Source organism: Carcharodon carcharias, chromosome 31 (genome assembly GCF_017639515.1).
Source record: "Carcharodon carcharias isolate sCarCar2 chromosome 31, sCarCar2.pri, whole genome shotgun sequence".
Lineage (NCBI taxonomy): Eukaryota > Metazoa > Chordata > Chondrichthyes > Lamniformes > Lamnidae > Carcharodon > Carcharodon carcharias.
In genome coordinates this window covers 16,292,529-16,314,933 of record NC_054497.1, presented here as the reverse complement: position 1 = coordinate 16,314,933, position 22,405 = coordinate 16,292,529, and the positions used below count along the sequence as shown (strand labels likewise).

Genomic DNA, 22,405 nt, shown 5'->3' with positions numbered 1-22,405 from the left:
ACAAAGGCTATAAGCCTTCCCTCACCGATAAGATTCCTATTGAAAACCAGGCAGCAGCAAATGTTCTACCCCATCTATCCAGTCTCAGATATGAAGAGCCACAAACAAGGTCACAGGTTTCCAATACTGGACAGAACTTATCAATCGCTTGAGTGTTAATGTTGCTATCTCAGGGAAACACTGCAAACCAATTCCCTGTGCTGCACCAAGGAAGATGCTGGGTGCATTGGGAGACTCCAACCGATTGCTATCTAGACAAAGTCAGCAGCTATTTGGCACAGCAAGTTCTCAGAAAGCATACCTGCCAGTCATTCAGCTCAATGCGGCCCCTGGTTTAACATCTCTTCCAAACAGCTGAATGGTCATCATTCTCCCCACTGGAATTATGAGCTCAAAACCAGAACGCAGATAAACTGACAGTTACCCCAGCAACAATCAGAAGAAATTACCTTAAAACTATTAACATTGCTATACTCAAACCAATTAGCCCAAGTCCTATAGTGCAGGGTTTTGTTTGTTGCTTCTGGGGTGTGTAAATGACTGCCCCCAGGATATGCATGTCTGCTTCAGATGTTTAACTGGACCACACATAGAAATCAAATCAAATTATTGAATTCATTACCAAATAAAATGTGGTGCAAATACCCACATACTGTGCTGATTAACTCAAACATCAGCATAACAGGATACAGATTTCCACATCAGCACTAGCACCAATGGAAGACGCAAACATCTCGCATTCAGGCAACACAGTATCTGTTCGCAAAAGCTTTATTGTAGCTGATTTACTTTACAAACATATTCAAAATTTCTGGAACTGTTTCTTGGCTCCTGCGGCTTTAGTGACCTTGAGGACATTGAAACGTACAGTCTTACTGAGAGGCCGACACTCCCCCACAGTCACACTGTCCCCATTCTGTACATCCCTGAAACAAGAAAATAAGTCTGTCAGTACATTGTGCTAATTGGCCTTGTTCTATAATAAGCCCACTAAACACAGGTTGTCACAGCAGGGACCAATCATATCCCCACAACAGCAGGGGCCACTGGTCATTCCATCACTCCCTTACCCAATAGTCCTGCCTGATAATGTCAAATCATTACCGCCTGCCGGCCCTCTACCTCTGAGCCCTCCCATTACAGACTAGGGAATGATCAGAGGTCAACAGGCAGAATGGGAATGGTCCTGCTGCTTTCAAGGTGCGATCAGACACCTGTCCCTGAACCTCTAAAGCCAGCAGTATTAACCAATAATAAGTACAGATGCCCTATTCCCTTTGCATTCTTAGTGAGAGTGGTAAGAGGAAAGGAGAAGCAATGTCAAAGGTTTAAATGAATATGGACTGTGCTGGTATGAGTGAAGACCAGCAAATCCCAGTTCCTATCCCTGAATTAACCAAATTCAGACAGGACAGCAAATTCCTGCCTTCTCCATACACCCACATGTGATAACAAAGTTTCCTGATACAGCCTGACTGGGATTCAGCATATAGAACGGCCAGTAGAGTTCATGACAAGAATACTGCAACAGTCCTTGAACCTAATCATAACAAGTAGGAGTGCCTTCAAAGGGAAGGGAGACACAAAAACAGTTCCACTTGTGCAGAGACACACACGGAGCATGTAGCAGGCGCTTTGCTCCCAGAATGGCACGGGGTGCTTTCAGTCCCTTTTCCTCTCTCTTGAGGTCTGTAGACCATCATGAGTTTCAGCATCATTGACAGCAGCACCAACCCCCTTCCTCCCCAAAGTATAGGGACTGTGCACAGAGCCCAAACTAAACACACACAAGACATGCCAATGGCATGGAAAGAGTGATGCAGGGGTACCTGAAGCAGGGTGATAGGTGGACAGACATGTTCTTATGTCGCTTCTCAAAGCGATTGTACTTCCTGATGTAGTGCAAGTAGTCTCTGCGAATTACAATGGTCCGCTGCATCTTCATCTTAGTCACAACACCTGTCAGAAAGTAGATCATAATGTGCAGTCTATTCATATAGCCACATGTTCACACCCAATACTTCATAAAACGCAGTTAAGACAAATTTCAACACAGAACACAATGTGAGGCAGGTGGGTAGGAGAGGATAGTGTTCAGGTGAATCAAATCAAAAGGTAGGATTCTAGGAAACATCAGAAGGAACTGCTTTCTGTCCTACACGACTGCAGCACAAGCCCGAGTCTGCCTCCTCTCAAGGGAAAGAGCTGAGCTTCCACTGACTGTGGTTAAGCTGCAGATCCCCACCTGCCCAGTTACATTTACAACTACCATGGCAGGGCCATTCGAAGTTTATGAAGATGGGGGCCGTGGGTATGTGAACACATGATAATTACTCCTTTGCAATTACATTTATTAAACTGAGTGGTGTTGATACTTGTTCTCCTAGACAGTGAAATATGTAAAGCCAAATCCAATCCTCATTCCACAAGACTAACAACCACAAGCAGAAATGGTGACCAGCATTTTCACCCAAAACACAAGTGTGGGGCAAATGGAGCATTTGTGCTGAAAGCAGCCAACACAGGGTCAGCAAGAAAGCTAAGTACTCAGCCCATAGAGCAGCTCTGATTACAAACTGCTGTGAATTGCTCTAACCTCACTGCTAATGGCCTTCACCCAACCAGGGCAACAACCATACTGAGGGGACAGAGGTCAAGAGCCGAACCCACCTATTGCCAATATACAAAGGACACCCAACACAATGCAGCACCTCAGGATATATACAGTGGTCTGTTCATATTTGTTCATTTATGTGTCACAAAACAAACAGATTGACCAGGGTTAGCCCTACCTGTCAGGATCCGCCCCCGGATCGACACGTTCCCGGTGAATGGACACTTCTTGTCAATGTAGGTCCCATCGATGGCCTAGGAGACAGAAGAAGCCACACAATATGTAAATTGAGATCTAGAATTAAGGAGAGATGGCTGGAGTCATGGCCCTGTCAGAGCTGCATCAGTAAAGCCATTAGGCAGTGTCGTCAGTGTCTTGAAGACTTGGAAGACCATCGTGAGAATGAACATCATTTGCAGCCCTGGAGCTCGCCATCTGTAAACACTGTCAACTTGCCACAAGATGCCAGGCCAGAGCAGAACAAACATTCCAGTAATTTATAGAGCTGTTTAGGTAGTTAAAGGCCACACTGTCCAATTCCAGCATCCAGCCTTCTGACATAGTGACAAGAATCATCAGTAAGTCTGCTGCTCACATTCCTGCACCAGGGTCATTCTGCAGAATCACAGTGGTTGGGCTGCAATCACCAGATTCAGTAATTCCAGGACAAATTTTGCAAAGCATCTACTCCAGTAACAAACGGAGCAGGATGGTGGATGAGTGGGGGGGGAGAACATCACTTACCAACTGTCCCCTTCCTCAGGGTGGTGCTGAAGCAGGGTAAGAATGGTAAACTACTCAATCACATTAAAACTCAGTTAAAGATTTACCAAAGGCTGCACTAGCAATAAATAGGGACAAACTCAGAAGAACACACTCCAAGGATGTTCACCATCACCCACTGTCCTTTGATGCCAGGGCAGGTTCCAATTTGTCAGGTCATACTTAACTGGTCAGTAAAGAGGCATGGACTCATCAAGATTCTTTGCTGTGCCTCGCCCCTCTCCTCCCAGCCTGTCTTTCACCACACAGCACCTGCGTGGTGGAGCCTCACCTCTCGTGGAGTCTTGAAACCCAGGCCTACATTACGATAGTAGCGGGGGAGCTTTTCTTTGCTGCCTTCAGCCACAAGCGCCCGCTTCTTGTTCTGGAAGACGGTGGGCTGCTTTTGGTAAGCTCGCTCAGTCTACAATGGAGAAAAGATAGGTTTCAGGAAAAGCCTGTATGAAACATAGTTGCCAGAAGAGAGTCATAGCAGAACCTGGAGTGGCTTGAACTCACTCAGCTGTACAGAAGCTCTACACCAGGTGTTTAAACTAAGCATTAAGCAGAGTGTAAAACGCAATCTAAAACAACCCTACTCGTACGTAGGCAGTGGTCACTGGCTTCAGTTGCATTGATTGTAGGCATAACTCTTGTATTTGCATTCTGTGCATGTTTTACAGTCATTACACACTGCACTGAGTTAATCGTTTGACATGAACTGACAAAAGGGGGATGGGTTGAGAGGGAGCAGCGCGGCACCATAACCTGGGCAAACTGATCAGAATTGAAGCACTTCCTGAAAACAGAACTCTGAACACAGGAGGGAGGGTCACAACCTTCAGAAACTCCATTTCCTGTGTGTTATTTCTGTCTATCCTGAATTATTGCTCTCTCTCTATCCCGTGTTATTTCTCTCGCTCTATTCAGCGTCATTGCTCTCTCTATCCCAATTTATTTCTACCTCTCTCTAGACCGTTATTGCTCTCTATTCCACATTATTGCTCTCTCCCACGTTATTTCTCCCTCTTTTCTGCGTTATTTCTCCATCTCTCTCTAGCCTGTTATTGCTCTCTATTTCGTGTTATTTCTATCTCTATCCCACGTTATTGCTCTCTTTATCCCGCATTATTTCTCCCTCTCAAACCCGTGTTATTTCGTTCTCTGTCCTGTTATTTTTCCCTCTCTAGCCAGTGTTATTGCTCCCCATCTCTAGCCAGTGTTATTGCTCCCCATCTCTAGCCAGTGTTATTGCTCCCCATCTCTAGCCAGTGTTATTGCTCCCCATCTCTAGCCAGTGTTATTGCTCCCCATCTCTAGCCAGTGTTATTGCTCCCCATCTCTAGCCAGTGTTATTGCTCCCCATCTCTAGCCAGTGTTATTGCTCCCCATCTCTAGCCAGTGTTATTGCTCCCCATCTCTAGCCAGTGTTATTGCTCCCCATCTCTAGCCAGTGTTATTGCTCCCCATCTCTAGCCAGTGTTATTGCTCCCCATCTCTAGCCAGTGTTATTGCTCCCCATCTCTAGCCAGTGTTATTGCTCCCCATCTCTATCCCGCGTTACTTCCATCTCTATCCCGCGTTACTTCCATCTCTATCCCGCGTTACTTCCATCTCTATCCCGCGTTACTTCCATCTCTATCCCGCGTTACTTCCATCTCTATCCCGCGTTACTTCCATCTCTATCCCGCGTTACTTCCATCTCTATCCCGCGTTACTTCCATCTCTATCCCGCGTTACTTCCATCTCTATCCCGCGTTACTTCCATCTCTATCCCGCGTTACTTCCATCTCTATCCCGCGTTACTTCCATCTCTATCCCGCGTTACTTCCATCTCTATCCCGCGTTACTTCCATCTCTATCCCGCGTTACTTCCATCTCTATCCCGCGTTACTTCCATCTCTACCCCGCGTTATTTCCATCTCTACCCCGCGTTATTTCCATCTCTACCCCGCGTTATTTCCATCTCTACCCCGCGTTATTTCCATCTCTACCCCGCGTTATTTCCATCTCTACCCCGCGTTATTTCCATCTCTACCCCGCGTTATTTCCATCTCTACCCCGCGTTATTTCCATCTCTACCCCACGTTATTTCCATCTCTACCCCGCGTTATTTCCATCTCTATTCCGCGTTATTGCTCTTTATCCAGCGTTATTGCTCCCTCCCTCTAACCCGTTATTTCGATCTCTATCCTGTGTTATTTCTCCCTCCACCCTGCGTTATTTCTCCATCTCTCTTTATCCCGCGTTATTGCTCTCTTTATCCCGGGTTTATTTCTCCCTCTCTATCCCGCGTTATTTTTCCCCCTCTCTCTACCCCGCGTTATTTCCCCCCCTCTCTCTATCCCATGTTATTTCTCCCCCTCTCTCTATCCCGTGTTACTTTTACCCCTCTCTCTATCCCGTGTTACTTCTCCCCCTCTCTCTATCCCGTGTTATTTCTCCCCCCCTCTCTATCCCGCGTTATTTCTCCCCCTCTCTCTATCCCGTGTTATTTCTCCCCCTCTTTCTATCCCACGTATTGCTCTCTTTATCCCGCATTTTTTCTCCCTCTCAAACCCGTGTTATTTCGTTCTCTGTCCTGTTATTTTTCCCTCTCTCTAGCCAGTGTTATTGCTCCCCATCTCTAGCCAGTGTTATTTCTCCCCATCTCTAGCCAGTGTTATTGCTCCCCATCTCTAGCCAGTGTTATTGCTCCCCATCTCTAGCCAGTGTTATTTCCATCTCTATCCCGCGTTATTTCCATCTCTACCCCGCGTTATTTCCATCTCTACCCCGCGTTATTTCCATCTCTACCCCGCGTTATTTCCATCTCTACCCCGCGTTATTTCCATCTCTACCCCGCGTTATTTCCATCTCTACCCCGCGTTATTTCCATCTCCACCCCGCGTTATTTCCATCTCCACCCCGCGTTATTTCCAGCTCCACCCCGCATTATTTCCATCTCTACCCCGCGTTATTTCCATCTCTACCCCGCGTTATTTCCATCTCTACCCCGCGTTATTTCCATCTCTATTCCGCGTTATTGCTCTTTATCCCGCGTTATTGCTCCCTCCCTCTAACCCGTTATTTCAATCTCTATCCTGTCATTTCTCCCTCCACCCTGCGTTATTTCTCCATCTCTCTTTATCCCGCGTTATTGCTCTCTCTTTATCCTGCATTATTTCGATCTCTATCCTGCGTTATTGCTCTCTTTATCCCGGGTTTATTTCTCCCTCTCTCTCTACCCCGAGTTATTTCTCCCCCTCTCTATCCCGTGTTATTTCTCCCCCTCTCTATCCCGCGTTATTTCTCCCCTTCTCTATCCCGCGTTATTTCTCCCCCCCTCTCTATCCCGCGTTATTTCTCCCCCCCTCTCTATCCCGCGTTATTTCTCCCCCCTCTCTATCCCGCGTTATTTCTCCCCCTCTCTATCCCGCGTTATTTCTCCCCCTCTCTCTATCCCGCGTTATTTCTCCCCCTCTCTCTATCCCGTGTTATTTCTCCCCTCTTTCTATCCCGCGTTATTTCTCCCTCTATCACACGTTATTTCTCCCTCTCCCTCTACCCCGGGTTTATTTCTCCCTCTCCCTCTACCCCGGGTTTATTTCTCTCTCCCTCTACCCCGGGTTTATTTCTCCCTCTCCCTCGGGTTTATTTCTCCCTCTCCCTCGGGTTTATTTCTCCCTCTCCCTCGGGTTTATTTCTCTCTCTCCCTCGGGTTTATTTCTCTCTCTCCCTCGGGTTTATTTCTCCCTCTACCTCGGGTTTATTTCTCTCTCCCTCTACCTCTGGTTTATTTCTCTCTCCCTCTACCCCAGGTTTATTTCTCCCTCTACCCCGGGTTTATTTCTCCCTCTCCCTCTACCTCGGGTTTATTTCTCCCTCTCCCTCTACCTCGGGTTTATTTCTCTCTCTCCCTCGGGTTTATTTCTCCCTCTACCTCTGGTTTATTTCTCTCTCTCTCTCCCTCTACCCCGGGTTTATTTCTCTCTCCCTCTACCCCGGGTTTATTTCTCCCTCTACCTCTGGTTTATTTCTCTCTCCCTCTACCCCGGGTTTATTTCTCTCTCCCTCTACCCCGGGTTTATTTCTCTCTCCCTCTACCCCGGGTTTATTTCTCTCTCCCTCTACCCCGGGTTTATTTCTCTCTCCCTCTACCCCGGGTTTATTTCTCTCTCCCTCTACCCCGGGTTTATTCTCTCTCCCTCTACCTCTGGTTTATTTCTCTCTCCCTCTCCCCCGGGTTTATTTCTCTCTCCCTCTACCCGGGTTTATTTCTCTCTCCCTCTACCCCGGGTTTATTTCTCTCTCCCTCTACCTCGGGTTTATTTCTCCCTCTACCCCGGGTTTATTCTCTCTCCCTCTACCTCTGGTTTATTTCTCTCTCCCTCTCCCCCGGGTTTATTTCTCTCTCCCTCTACCTCTGGTTTATTTCTCTCTCCCTCTCCCCCGGGTTTATTTCTCTCTCCCTCTCCCCCGGGTTTATTTCTCTCTCCCTCTACCCGGGTTTATTTCTCTCTCCCTCTACCCCGGGTTTATTTCTCTCTCCCTCTACCCCGGGTTTATTTCTCTCTCCCTCTACCCCGGGTTATTTCTCTCCCTTTACGCCCGGTTATCTCTCACCTGAATGTCCGCCATTTCGCAGAGTGGATCCGGGGAAGAGAACGAGTCTCGGCCACGGGGTCTCTTAAGCAACCTCGCACGGCAGGAAGTGGCGTCATCTCACCGCAGGATATGACGCCACGGCGGAAGGGAGGCTGGTCGATAGCGAGGCTAATCGGGCGCCGCCATGTTGGCAGCTCTGGGACTTGTCGGAGCTTCTTGGGTTACAAAATACGGACTAAATGGTAAAGACCACCCAATACAGAGGGGAGCAGTGTCCCATCAAACACTGGCAGCACGGGGTTAGATACAGAGTAAAGCTCCCTCTACACTGTCCCCATCAAACACTCCCAGGACAGGTACAGCACGGGGTTAGATACAGAGTAAAGCTCCCTCTACACTGTCCCCATCAAACACTGTCAGGACAGGTACAGCACGGGGTTAGATACATAGTAAAGCTCCCTCTACACTGTCCCCATCAAACACTCTCAGGACAGGTACAGCACAGTGTTAGATACAGAGTAAAGCTCCCTCTACACTGTCCATCAAACACTCTCAGGACAGGTACAGCACGGAGTTAGATACAGAGTAAGGCTCCCTCTACACTGTCCCCATCAAACACTCTCAGGACAGGTACAGCATGGAGTTAGATACAGAGTAAATCTCCCTCTACACTGTCCACATCAAACACTCCCAGGGCAGGTACAGCATGGAGTTAGATACAGAGTAAAGCTCCCTTTACACTGTCCCCATCAAACACTCTCAGGACAGGTACAGCATGGAGTTAGATACAGAGTAAAGCTCCCTCTACACTGTCCCCATCAAACACTCCCAGGACAGGTACAGCACGGGGTTAGATACAGAGTAAAGCTCCCTCTACACTGTCCCCATCAAACACTGTCAGGACAGGTACAGCACGGGGTTAGATACAGAGTAAAGCTCCCTTTACACTGTCCCCATCAAACACTCTCAGGACAGGTACAGCATGGAGTTAGATACAGAGTAAAGCTCCCTCTACACTGTCCCCATCAAACACTCCCAGGACAGGTACAGCACGGGGTTAGATACAGAGTAAAGCTCCCTCTACACTGTCCCCATCAAACACTCCCAGGACAGGTACAGCACGGGGTTAGATACAGAGTAAAGCTCCCTCTACAGTGTCACATCAAACACTGTCAGGACAGGTACAGCACGGGGTTAGATACAGAGTAAAGCTCCCTCTACACTGTCCCCATCAAACACTCTCAGGACAGGTACAGCACAGTGTTAGATACAGAGTAAAGCTCCCTCTACACTGTCCATCAAACAGTCTCAGGACAGGTACAGCACGGAGTTAGATACAGAGTAAAGCTCCCTCTACACTGTCCCCATCAAACATTCTCAGGACAGGTACAGCATGGAGTTAGATACAGAGTAAAGCTCCCTTTACACTGTCCCCATCAAACACTCTCAGGACAGGTACAGCATGGAGTTAGATACAGAGTAAAGCTCCCTCTACACTGTCCCCATCAAACACTCTCAGGACAGGTACAGCATGGGGTGAGATACAGAGTAAAGCTCCCTCTACACTGTCCCCATCAAACACTCTCAGGACAGGTACAGCACAGAGTTAGATACAGAGTAAAGCTCCCTGTACACTGTCCACACCAAACACTCCACGGACAGGTACAGCACGGGGTTAGATACAGAGTAAAGCTCCCTCTACACTGTACTGAGTAAGACTAATATACATGCTCAGCTGTAGGCAGCCATTATTGAACAAACTTTATTTACTCCTCCCCAGCAGAGAGGGCAATATAAAAAAATATTCACAGCTTGCAATATACTATATAGCACGAGGACTCAACTCTGCATAATAACTCTGCATAACCCTGAAGGTTTAAAAAAAGCACAAAACATTGGGCTTTGAACCAAGATCTAAGAATTGAATTTTAAAAAAAACCTGCTGCAAACATTCCGATTCACTTAACACTTAAACCTCCCCCCACTACAGTGAATCACTTCTGATTCAATTACTTTCGTAAGCATATGTTAATATTCCATTTACTACTTGAATGCTCACAGTATTTTAATTGCACAGTTGATTCTTTACCTTGTTTTATCGAAGACACTGACACATACGTGAAAATTTGCCTGAGATTTTTCAGTTGTTGAAGTGACATTGATGTTATTGGTTAATGCAGATTCAGCAGCAAAACAAATGGTTAAAAAAGACGAACATCACCTTTTTGATAAGCTATGAAAACAGAAAGATTCAATTGAGCAGCACATGGACTATATGCAGTGCTATTGCCAGATTTGAGTAAATAGTGGGCCAGTGAAATGATTGCACACTTGAACTGTGAAAAATACCCAGTCGTACTGCTTTAGAATCTGCTGTTCCAAATAGGGAGGAGTTTTGTTTTGGATGGGATAAGGTATCAGTGGGAAGTCTTGTGGTGTAGTAGCATTCGACTCTGGAGAAGTAGTAGTGGAGAACAAAGAAATGGCGGAGGAACTGAATAGGTACTTTGCGTCAGTCTTCACAGTGGAAGACACGTATGACATCCCCAAAGTTCAAGAGAGTCGGGGGGCAGAGGTGAGTATGGTGGCCATTACCAAGGAGAAGGTGCTAGGAAAACTGAAAGGTCTGAAGGTGGATAAATCACCTGGATCAGATGGATTACACCCCAGAGTTCTGAAGGAGATAGCTGAAGAGATAGTGGAGGTGTTAGTGCTGATCTTTCAGGAATCACTGGAGTCAGGGAGGGTCCCAGAGGACTGGAAAATCACTAATGTAACCCCGTTTAAGAAGGGAGTGAGGCAAAAGATGGGAAATTACAGGCCGACTAGCCTGACCTCAGTCGTTGGTAAGATTTTAGAGTCCATTATTAAGGATGAGATTTCAGAATACTTGGAAGTGCATGGTAAAATAGGGCAAAGTCAGCATGGTTTCATCAAAGGGAGGTCATGCCTGACAAATCTGTTGGAATTCTTTGAGGAGGTAACGAGTAGGTTAGACAAAGGAGAGCCAATGGATGTTAACTACTTGGACTTCCAGAAGGCCTTTGATTAGTGCCGCACAGGAGCATGCTCAGTAAGATAAGAGCCCATGGTGTTAGAGGCAAGGTACTAGCATGGATAGAAGATTGGCTGTCTGGCAAGAGGCAGAGAGTGGGGATAAGTGGGTCCTTCTCAGGATGGCGGCCGGTGACTAGTGGAGTTCCGCAGGGGTCAGTGTTGCGACCACCACTTTTCATTTTATACATTAATGATCTAGATGAAGGAACTGAGGGCATCCTGGCTAAGTTTGCACATGATACAAAGATAGGTGGAGGGACAGGTAGTATTGAGGAGGCGGGGAGGCTGCAGAAGGATTTGGACAGGTTAGGAGAATGGGCAAAGTGGCAGATGGAATACAACGTGGGGAAGTGTGAGGTCATGCACTTTGGTAGGAAGAATAGAGGCATAGACTATTTTCTAAATGAGGAGAGAATTCAGAAGTCTGGAGTGCAAAGGGACTTGGGAGTCCTAGTCCAGGATTCTCTTAAGGTTAATTTACAGGTTGAGTCGGTAGTTAGGAAGGCAAATGCAATGTTGCCATTTATTTCGAGAGGACTAGAATATAAAAGCAGGGATGTGCTGCTGAGGCTTTATAAGGCTCTGGTCAGACCACATTTAGAATATTGTGAGCAATTTTGGGCCCCGCATCTTAGGAAGGATGTTCTTCTTAGGAAGGGTCCAGAGGAGGTTCATGAGAATGATCCCAGGAATGAAAGGCTTAACATATGAGGAACATTTGAGGACTCTGGGTCTATACGCAATGGAGTTTAGAAGGATGAGGGGGGATCTGATTGAAACTTACAGCATACTGAAAGGCCTGGATAGAGTGGATGTGGGGAAGATGTTTCCATTAGTAGAAAGACTAGGACCCGAGGGCACAGCCTCAGAGTAAAGGGAAGACCTTTTAGAACAGAGATGAGGAGAAACTTCTTTAGCCAGAGAGTGGTGAATCTATGAAATTCATTGCCACAGAAGGCTGTGGAGGCCAGGTGATTAAGTGTATTTAAGACCGAGATAGATAGGTTCTTGATTGGTAAGGGGATCAAAGGTTACGGAGAGAAGGCAGGAGAATGGGGTTGAGAAACTTATCAGCCATGATTGATTGGCGGAGCAGACTCAATGGGCCGAATGGCCTAATTTCTGCTCCTATGTTTTATGGTCTTATCCCTACCTCTGAGCCAGATGCTCTGGGTCTATGTAACACTTCGGACTTAATAGCTAAAGAAAGTGCATTTGTAATATGGCCAAACAGGTTGATTATCAGCTTGTAAATCCTTCCAATATGCCTAATGGCAGGCGGTAAGAGCAGGAGAGTTTCCTGGTCAAACACACTACAGAAGACAATGGCAAAACCAGTGCAGTACTTTGCCAAGTATAATCATGGACCAATCCAATGAAAGTCCATGGTTGCCAATGGCTACTTAGGGCCCAGTGCCTGGAGCAGGAGAATGTATTGGCATAGGCTTACAAAACTGACATTAGTATCAGTGCAACACTGCCTGAGATCTGATGGCTTGTTGTTAAAGAAATGGTCTCACCCCATGTCCTGCCACCATCAGGTATCACATACAGAAACAAACAATCACATTCAAATCTTTTATTAAAAATAAAAAATGCGAAATTAATGAGCCCACACACTCGTGGGCATAAAGGCAGCTGTGAGCACTTGAGGAGAACATTGTATTTGTCCCTCCTGATGCTTTTGTAGGTTCAGGTCACTTGTGGAGTGGAGCCCAGTATCACACAGACAGATGTGCAGAATACACTCCACATATTCAACAACTCCCATCAAAGCTTAGGCAGAGCTGTTTGGCAATCTCCACGTAAAAACAGTACAATCAGACCAGCATCACTGCACACCCAACCGTGGGCAGCTGATCAGTTCAAAAGGCTTTAACAGCTTCCGAGACATGACATTAAAAGGCTGGGTTCCAAACTCCTTTTTTTCCACCTCCTCCTGTGCATCATACGGAGGCGATCTTAGTTAAGGTATTTTGATAAATCATCAGCAGCAAAGCAAAGCAAAGTCAAATCTCTGGTTCCATCACATGCCCAGTCAGAACTGGTCGAAAGGTGGACATTATAAATAGTAAACCACTGACAGAAAGAAATCAGGAAAACATGCAGCAAAGACACACTATTCTGTGGTGATTTATCCACACCAGACTGATCAGCAGTCCCTGGCACACTAAAGCCAGTGCTGTTAATGTGCTGCTTCAAACCACAATCTATTGCACTTATTGAAATTCAGACATCGTGGTTGCCCATAAAATACATTGCTGAGTAAAGTACCTGTTAGTGGGGTGGACATTACTCCCTAAGTCTATAAGAAAACTAATTTTCACATTGTAAACTACTTAAAAATTCCTCTTAGTGCATTATAAACATCAAAACATGGTAAAAGTCTTCACTAAAAACACAATACACAATAATAAATTTACAATATCAATCTGTTGCAATAGCTGGTGGATTTCTTGTACTGAAGCCCTTACATCACTGGTACACACACAGTACAACTGTTCAACTGCTTACTACTTTGCTGCAGCAGATTCTTTGCAAGAATCCTCCATTCCTTCTTGTGAATTCCCTGCTTCTGACAGTAATTCTTCACCTTGGATATTTTCTTGCCTTTTTCTTTGCTGTGGGCAAGGTGCTGACTCCCACTGGGGGACAAGTGCTGACTCTCACTGGGGGACAGTTCCTGAAGGTTCTGACTCTCACTGGAAGACAGTTCTTGAAGGTTCTGACTCTCACTGGAAGTCAGTTCCTGAAGGTGCTGACTCTCACTGGGGGACAGTTCCTGAAGGTGCTGACTCTCACTGGGGGACAGTTCCTGAAGGTGCTGAGTCTCACTGGGGGACAGTTCCTGAAGGTGCTGACTCTCACTGGGGGACAGTTCCTGAAGGTGCCGACTCTCACTGGGAGACAGTTCCTGAAGGTGGTGACTTTCACTGGGGGACAGTTCACTGAAGGTGCTGACTCTCACTGGGGGACAGTTCCTGAAGGTGTTGACTCTCACTGGCGAATGGTTCCTCTGAAGCTACTGCCTCTATTGGTAACAGATGCTCAATTTCTGAGCAGCCCTCAGGCACCTCACCCAAGAAGTCAATTTTCTTCTGCACATTTAAATGGCGAATACTGATAGAAAGTGATCAGGAGCAGGAACCCTGGACAGTGGTCAGGAAAGGAGGAACTTTAGAAAAAGTGAACCGGAGCACTTCCCCCAACACCCCAATTTCAGCATGAGTATCACTGTCCACATCACCTGTCCTAAATAAACACCTCTTGCTTTGCTCTATAATCTTCTTTCCTCTCTTTCTTTCCTTACTTTGCATCAACATTCTTAATGCTCTATCCTCACATTTCTTTAGGCAGCAACCCTGATGCCTCTGAGTTTGTTCTCAGAGTAGCTCAAATGCACAGGCACTGCTCAGGTAGCTGACCTCAGTTGGGATTCCATGGTCAATATTAAATGGAGGTTTGGAGAACTGGGCAAGTCTGTGATGCACTCCACAGTGAAACAGTGTACTGATCCTAACCATAGGTATGAATAACAGTCTTTGATGCAAGACATAGGAGGGTCTGTACAACTACCCTAAATAATTTCGACACAGGACATAGCAGAGTAAGTGACAAGGTTCAGTGTGACACTGAAGTGTTTAAGAATCCCTCTTGTACTGATGGAGACAGCCCAGCAATTACTACCCAGCGTTTAACCGCCAAGCAGGAAAGCTCAGAACCCAGCCTGAACTCACAAGGAGGGGTTAGTTTCTCCAGTGTCGAGCAAGTGAACTGGGACGGAATCCCATGCTTCCGCTATTCTCATGTGATAACTGTAGAGAACTAGGACAGAATTAAACGTTAGAAAGTATTATCTTCCACCCACCAACGACCCACCCCTGCTCTGGAAGGCAGCCAGTCTTGGATGGATGGGGAACAGCAGGCCCTGGGGCCTTGTGACTCTCTCCTCCATGAATTTTCCCTCTAAACTGCTTGGTTGCACAGCAGTGTAGCAATCTGGAACATACAGCAACAAACAGGCCACACATAACAATGAAATATTAGAGGGAACATTACCCCCAAAGTAGCCATGCACTCTTGACCCAGCAGGAAGCAGTGGATGGAGAGCAATGGAGGAGCAGGTCCCCTGGCTGATTTCACCCTGACAGACATGAGCACAAACCAGGGCTTGAAAGTGGGATCACCTCATCTGAAGGTCAGTGCAGCATCTGTTGTAGAATTCACCCACAGAGGCATGGGTGGAGCTGGGTTGGTTTTAATATGGGTTTGGGCTCTGTAACAGGATTAGATCATGCACCCATAGTTTGACAGTCTCAGGCAGCATTAGGAGGAAGTGATGCCAATAGGAAATTGACAGGTAGATGGGGAGAAGGCAAGAGAAAGACAATCAAGTGTGTTAAAATCTCTTTAGCGTGGAGAAGGATTTGTCTGGAGAACTTCTAAAGTAGCACATTGTTCAGCAATGACCTGCTCTCAGTATATAGGCCTGGGATATTGTAAAGTATTAAATATGGTTAGCAGCATCTACGTTGTCCCAGTCAGTAACAGAACCCTTTGGTCATTGATTAGAAACTGACAGAATTTCTCTCATTTCATAACACTACCCAAGTCTAACCTCCACACACAAGGTGTTAATGCACTGTTAGAATCAGGCTCAATGGGTCAATACCCTACCACCCACATTCCAATTTATTGTTAAGCAATATATAGAGATGCAGATTCTAGGCAAATGTTTAATCAGCAATGATCAACAGTGATACCACAGTGTGTAGCAGACTGTTCTAGTCCTGGCACTGTGTAACACATCAAGCGATTTTGGATCAGAAACCATAGCCCAGTACAAGGTTGCAAAACCCAGCAGTATTGTACCTCTGGGTAAACTATAGAGAATACACTGTTAGATTTAGATTCAAAGCCAAGCAAAGCTGTAGGTCAGGATTTTGCCAGAATCGCAAACACAACTGAAGCAGATTGGTCAGAAAAAGGGAGTAACGTAGGGAAATCATTTAAAAATCCAGCTCCGCGGTCCTATTTTAGCAGCTCTCCGACAGACCCTCAGTTTTCCTCTGGAGGTAAGCTGGGGATTGGGATCAGTCCCCACAGTATTGTGCTTTATCTCCTTTATTGAAATGTTACCCATTGTTATGGTCTGGCTGGACTGGAATACTGACCCGAATCTCATGCAGAGCCAATAAATTACAAATTGTCTTCCAACACACAGACTAAGACAGAATAATACAGACATTTCTACAACATTATCTTTTGCAGAGAATCAAACTGAGGCTTTTCAATCACTATGTTGAGAAGTTGTCTTGGCTCCTTCATGTTTCTCCCTCTACCTATAAAGACAGTCTCATGTTTCTCTACCTATGCAGCAGGCATCAACTATTCGCTTCCACAAAGGGCTGTATTTACCGATCTGAACAGCAAGTGCTACAGGATAGGAGAGGGATGGCCACAGGCAATCTAGAGCCTGTCCTCATCTAGTGTCTGCACATTTCCTATTTCAATCAAAGGTCTTGGGATAACGATAAGGAGCAGAAAGATGAGCCGGCTTTCCTCTCACTAATGTACCGGAAGTTAGTTCAGCTTTACTTAGAAGATACTGCTAGGCCTCATGGGCCTCCACTGTCCAATTCAAGGCCAGTGAAGAGATGGAGTGGGGCTATGGCCTCCACATCACTGGCTCTGGGAGAGGCCTGGCAGTACCTTGCTTCCTCAGAGCATGTAAGCACAAACTAGGAATGTGTTAAAAGAGCTGCCTGTTACCAAGGGTCACTTATTGGGTCTTCCTGGCACCAGGGCGAGGGTAGACAGTCTGCCTTCTCGCCCAAGGATCAATTGGCAGAATCCTAGATGCACCCACTGGGGAGGGACGAGTTTACTGCGGATGCCAATCACTGGTATGCAAATTAAGAAAGCTGCACCAACATTAGAAAGTTGACTGAGACAGTATCTGTTGGGTGTGATCACTGAAATTGTGGGGAATCTGCTGGGTGTGATCATTGAAATTGTGGGGAATCTGTTGGCTGTGATCACCGAAATTGTGGGGAATCTGCTGGGTATGATCACTGTGAAATTGTGGGGAATCTGCTGGGTGTGATCACTGTGAAATTGTGGGGAATCTGTTGGGTGTGATCACTGTGAAATTGCAGTGAATCTGCTGGGTGTGATCACTGTGAGATTACAGGGAATCTGCTGGGTGTGATCACTGTGAAATTGTGGGGAATCTGCTGGGTGTGATCACTATGGAATTGTGGAGAATCTGCTGGGTGTGATCACTGTGAAATTGAAGGGAATCTGTTGGGTGTGATCACTGTGAAATTGCATGGAACCTGTTGGCTGTGATCACTGTGAAATTGCGGGGAATCTGCTGGAAGTGATCACTGTGAAATTGTTGGGGAATCTGCTGGGTGTGATCACTGTGAAATTGCATGGAACCTGTTGGCTGTGATCACTGTGAAATTGTGGGGAATCTGCTGGGTGTGATCACTGTGAAATTGTTGGGGAATCTGCTGGGTGTGATCACTGTGAAATTGTTGGGGAATCTGCTGGGTGTGATCACTGTGAAATTGCGGAGAATCTGCTGGGTGTGATCACTGTGAAATTGTTGGGGAATCTGCTGGGTGTGATCACTGTGGAATTGTGGAGAATCTGCTGGGTGTGATCACTGTGAAATTGCATGGAATCTGTTGGCTGTGATCACTGTGAAATTGCAGGGAATCTGCTGGATGTGATCACTGTGAAATTGTTGGGGAATCTGCTGGGTGTGATCACTGTGAAATTGTTGGGGAATCTGCTGGGTGTGATCACTGTGAAATTGTTGGGGAATCTGCTGGGTGTGATCACTGAAATTGCGGGGAATCTGCTGGGTGTGATCACTGTGAAATTGTTGGGGAATCTGCTGGATGTGATCACTGTGAAATTGTTGGGGAATCTGCTGGGTGTGATCACTGTGAAATTGTTGGGGAATCTGCTGGGTGTGATCACTGTGAAATTGTTGGGGAATCTGCTGGGTGTGATCACTGTGAAATTGTAAGGAATGTAGTGTGTGTGATCATTGTGAAATTGTGGGGAATCTGTTGGCTGTGAAATTGTGTGGAATCTGTTGGCTGTGATCACTGAAATTGTGGGGAATCTGCTGGGTGTGATCACTGTGAAATTGCAGGGAATCTGCTGGGTGTGATCACTGTGAAATTGCGGGGAATCTGCTGGGTGTGATCACTGTGAAATTGCGGGGAATCTGCTGGGTGTGATCACTGTGAAATTGCGGGGAATCTGCTGGGTGTGATCACTGTGAAATTGCGGGGAATCTGCTGGGTGTGATCACTGTGAAATTGCGGGGAATCTGCTGGGTGTGATCACTGTGAAATTGCGGGGAATCTGCTGGGTGTGATCACTGTGAAATTGCCAGGGGTGAGGGTTATCGGTCTGTGCACTTTCAGGTCTGAAATTTTTCTTAACTCATTGCAGGTACCTGATACAACATGGCAATGTTAACCAAACAGAGAAGGTGGTGAAAATGGAAAGTTGGACAAGCAGAGATCTGGATTTTACTCTCAATAGCAATTACGTAAACATGGCAGAATACCACAATCCAGTTTATTAATTTATAAAGAATTAAATATTTCAGGCAGTATTTAAAAGTGCTAAGGCATGGCTGGTTTAGCTGGCTGTTATTATTATTTAATAATTAAATAAAATACTGTAACTGGGGCTTGACCTCAATTAACCCCAGGAGCAGTCATAACAAGCATTGGAACTAGAAGGGATTCATCAGTACTGTTCCTTTGCAAACTCACTAAGTGTTCATATTTTTCTGGCTATTAGTTTTATAATACTGATCAATGAATTTTTATCAAATTCCTGTCTACAATTTTAACAATATCATGAATCTATTTATTTAAAATGGGTTTACAGGAATTTCACCCTCCTAATCGTTACACGATGTGGTGCTCAGAAAACCTCCCCTACCTATCCCTATTCCTAAGGGGTCCAGGATACCTGCTCAAAACAAGCCTGGACAGAAAATGTCAGTGGAATATTTAGCTGAGGGTCATCATAGCTGGGCCTGATCCTGTCCACGCTCAATATCAACACACTGTTTAATGCATAAGGGAGACCGGCTGGCTCCCCTTTCAAATGGAGAGGGAACCCTGGCTGGTTCTCCTCCCAACTCTGGCATCCTAACTGGCTGAGATTCGTTACCTCAACACAGACCGAGAATCAAACCTGGCTCCCTCTTGTTCTGGGTGGTGCATTCACTCACTGAGCCACGTGGGAAAGGCTCCTTGCTTTTGCTGGGGGGGGGGGGGGGGGGGGGGGGGGGAGGTGTGTGTGGGTGTGTGTGTGTGTGTGTGTGTGTGTGTGTGGCAGTGAGGTGTGCTGTGTTCACACTTCCCCATCCTGTGTTTACGCCGTTGCTATATAGCTGGTTTATATCTCAGGGTAAAACCTCCTGGTGTGCATGGCGTGGATCTGCTCAGTATGCAAATTATCCCAGGTAAATCCAGCGTGTGAGCGATTTACCTAGTTCAGCCTGCGCACACGTGTTTATATAATATGTGTGGCCATGTGCCTCTCCAGCAGAGTCTTGTGAGAGAAACGTTTGTTACAGACATGACACTCGAAGGCCTTCTCACCACGATGCAGCCGCATGTGCACGTTCAAGGAGCTCTTTTGCGTGAAGCGTTTATTGCACACCGGGCACTGGTATGCTCGCACTCCTGTATGTGTGACCATGTGCTTTATCAAGTAGTCCCTAAGCGAGAATGACCGCCAACACACGCTGCATTGATGGGGTTTCTCACCTGCAGGAGGTGGGGAGAAAAGAGATCAGTAAATCAGAGAAGAGAGAGACTGCAATGGCAGAAAATGATCATTAAAAACCATTCAGTAAGCAATGAACTGATGGCCTAATGTGTGAAAGTGTCACTGGTGTGATAATGAGCCAGACTTTGCACATATTCACACTTTTCATTCCCAACCTGAGCTGAATTACTGATCTGGTAGCATCCAGGGGGCAGAGGGGGTGGTGATCGCGGGCAGGGGGTGCTCTGTGATCATGATCAGTGTTGCAGGGCTAGGGAGAGGGGGAAAGCCGGCCAAGGTTACTGATCCTGACCACTGCCTAGTCACTCTTGGAAATCAGAGTGTGGAGACTCAGCATCTTCAGGAGAGGAGAGAGAGTAACTAGCAACTCAGTAACTCTGAGCCATGATTTGAAGTACTTGACGATGGCAGCCAGTTTGCCCCCTGTCCCATTCTATTCTAAATAGCAAATGCTGCAGGAATGGATGATTGTGCTTGAGGAATGAACTACTTCGATCATTAGTACAGCTTTCAGATTGTTACCAGCCACTTAGTTATTCTACAGAAACAATCCTCTACTGCACTCCTCACATTCCTCCTACATCACAACCTCTCCTACTCTAACCTATTCATTCCCAGATCTCAAAACTGTGAAACTTCTCACCTACCCAGTCTCCCCAATTTACAGCAATTCTGTTTTCCAGCCCATATTACAGCAGTAAAAATCTTCATCCTACTCATCCTGTATCCTCCTCTCCTGTTGACAGCAGAGGCACTAAACAGGAACAGTCTCTGATACATCCGACATTGTACACATTGCCCTCCTCTGTTCACCTCATGCCAGACTCTGCAGCATCCGTGTTTCCCTGGAATCCTCTGTCCACCTTCAGCTGCAGTTAACCCCCTCCTCTTGTCTGTTTCCTCATTGGCTTATCCTATATGGTTCACTGAAATTGCTTAGACACGGTTACACAGTAAAGGTGTTCACTAATATATGAGTAGTGCTGCTATCAACATGTTACTTAGAATCCTAAAAATCTTGATGCTAGTGTCCTCTGACAGTTTGCTATCTCTGGTTACTCTCCAAAACCTTTTAGTTAGAGGATTCAATACTGGATGTAGCTACTGCTCAAATTCACAAAATGTTACAAATCATTCTGGATAAAAGTAATTGATTTTTACAGCCACCCAACCCCAAGTTCACTTTCTCTCTTCATCCAATAGATTATTAGGTAAAAGCTGCAGGCACAAAAAGCAGTGAGATTCATGGTCTGACTCAATTGTTGCCCTTGGCTGGGAGGTGTTGTATGTTATGGTTAGCTTCAGCATATTTGGGGCCCAGTGCGTTTATGCCCATGAAACTTGTACTCCAGCGAGAGCCAATGCAAATAGAACCGGTAAACCTGTCAGAGTCAGTGCAAATGGAACCTATACTCCAGCAAGAGTCAGTGCCAATGGAACCAGTAACCCTGTCACAGTCAGTGCAAATGGAACCGGTACTCCAGTAAGAGTCAGTGCAAATGAAACCTGTACTCCAACGAGAGTTAGTGCAAATGGAACTGGTAATTCTGTCAGAGTCAGTGCAAATGGAACCTGTAATCCAGCGAGAGTCAGCGCAAATGGAACCGGTACTCCAGCGAGAATCAGTGTAAATGGAACCTGTACTCCAGCGAGAGTAAGTGCAGCTGGAACCTGTACTCCAGCAAGAATCAGTGTAAATGGAACCTGTACTCCAGCGAGAGTCAGTGCAAATGGAACCGGTACTCCAGCGAGAATCAGTGTAAATGGAACCGGTACTCCAGCGAGAATCAGTGTAAATGGAACCTGTATTCCAGCGAGAGTTGGTGCAAATGGAACTGGTAACCTAGTGAGAGTGAGCACCATCAGGAACTGTCCCCCAGTGAGAGTCAACACCTTCAGGATCTGTTCCCCAGTGAGAGTCAGCACCTTCAGGAACTGTACCCCAGTGAGAGTCAGCACCTTCAGGATCTGTTCCCCAGTGACAGTCAGTCCCTTCAGGGGAGGAGTGGAGAGAAGTGAAAGTAAATGATTTGAGAAGCAAGGGAGGGAAAATTTATTCTCCATCACTTATCTAAGAAATAGCACATGGGAAAAAAATTGAGCGACAAGGAGACAGAAAGAATGAATTTAAGTAAAAGGGACAATCACAATGAACCCACCTGTGTGGACAAACATGTGCTTGGCGTAGTTCTGTCTGGAGCTGAAGGTCTTCCCACACTGTGCACATCCATAGGGCTTCTTCTCAGTTTCACTGGAACTTTGACTGGCCTGAGAAGTAGCTGATACAGTCTGGCCCCCATCCAGGAACACCGGTGGGTTCTGGCAAGGTGGCTGAGCTGAAATGCTGGGCATACATGTCTGGGAGGTGGAGGGCAAAGCTTGAAGATGAGGAGACTGAGGAAGGTTCATCTGGAAGAGGTTGCGGTGACTGGCAGTGCTGGCTGCACCAGTATCTCCTTGAACATCATACTGCACAGAACAGCCCTGGTTCCTTGGGTTGGTCTGCACGGTAGATCCTGGGAGAAAGTCTTGCATAAATGTCGAAGGCCG

The 22,405-nt window shown here is 46.3% G+C and overlaps 2 protein-coding genes and 1 non-coding gene across 3 annotated transcripts; all 3 read right to left on the bottom strand.

Moving 5' to 3' along the window:
• Positions 1-755: 755 nt before the first annotated feature.
• Positions 756-8,098, bottom strand: rps11 (ribosomal protein S11). The gene is made up of 5 exons (XM_041178081.1): positions 7,982-8,098; positions 3,669-3,800; positions 2,793-2,868; positions 1,830-1,959; positions 756-926 (listed from the first exon to the last, which is right to left on the bottom strand). Exons 1-5 carry the CDS (start codon positions 7,994-7,996, stop codon positions 803-805), a joined length of 477 nt encoding a protein of 158 aa, XP_041034015.1. The 5' UTR covers positions 7,997-8,098; the 3' UTR covers positions 756-802.
• On the bottom strand, positions 2,948-3,032 carry LOC121271860. Its single transcript, XR_005941778.1, has one exon. It is a non-coding gene; the product is annotated as a small nucleolar RNA SNORD35 (small nucleolar RNA).
• An 11,310-nt stretch (positions 8,099-19,408) lies between the features above and the next one.
• Positions 19,409-22,399, bottom strand: LOC121271797 (zinc finger and BTB domain-containing protein 20-like). Its single transcript, XM_041178080.1, has 2 exons — positions 22,015-22,399; positions 19,409-19,833 (listed from the first exon to the last, which is right to left on the bottom strand). The coding sequence occupies exons 1-2, from the start codon at positions 22,388-22,390 to the stop codon at positions 19,577-19,579; spliced, it is 633 nt and encodes a 210-aa protein (XP_041034014.1). The 5' UTR covers positions 22,391-22,399; the 3' UTR covers positions 19,409-19,576.
• Between the last annotated feature and the right edge of the window lie 6 nt (positions 22,400-22,405).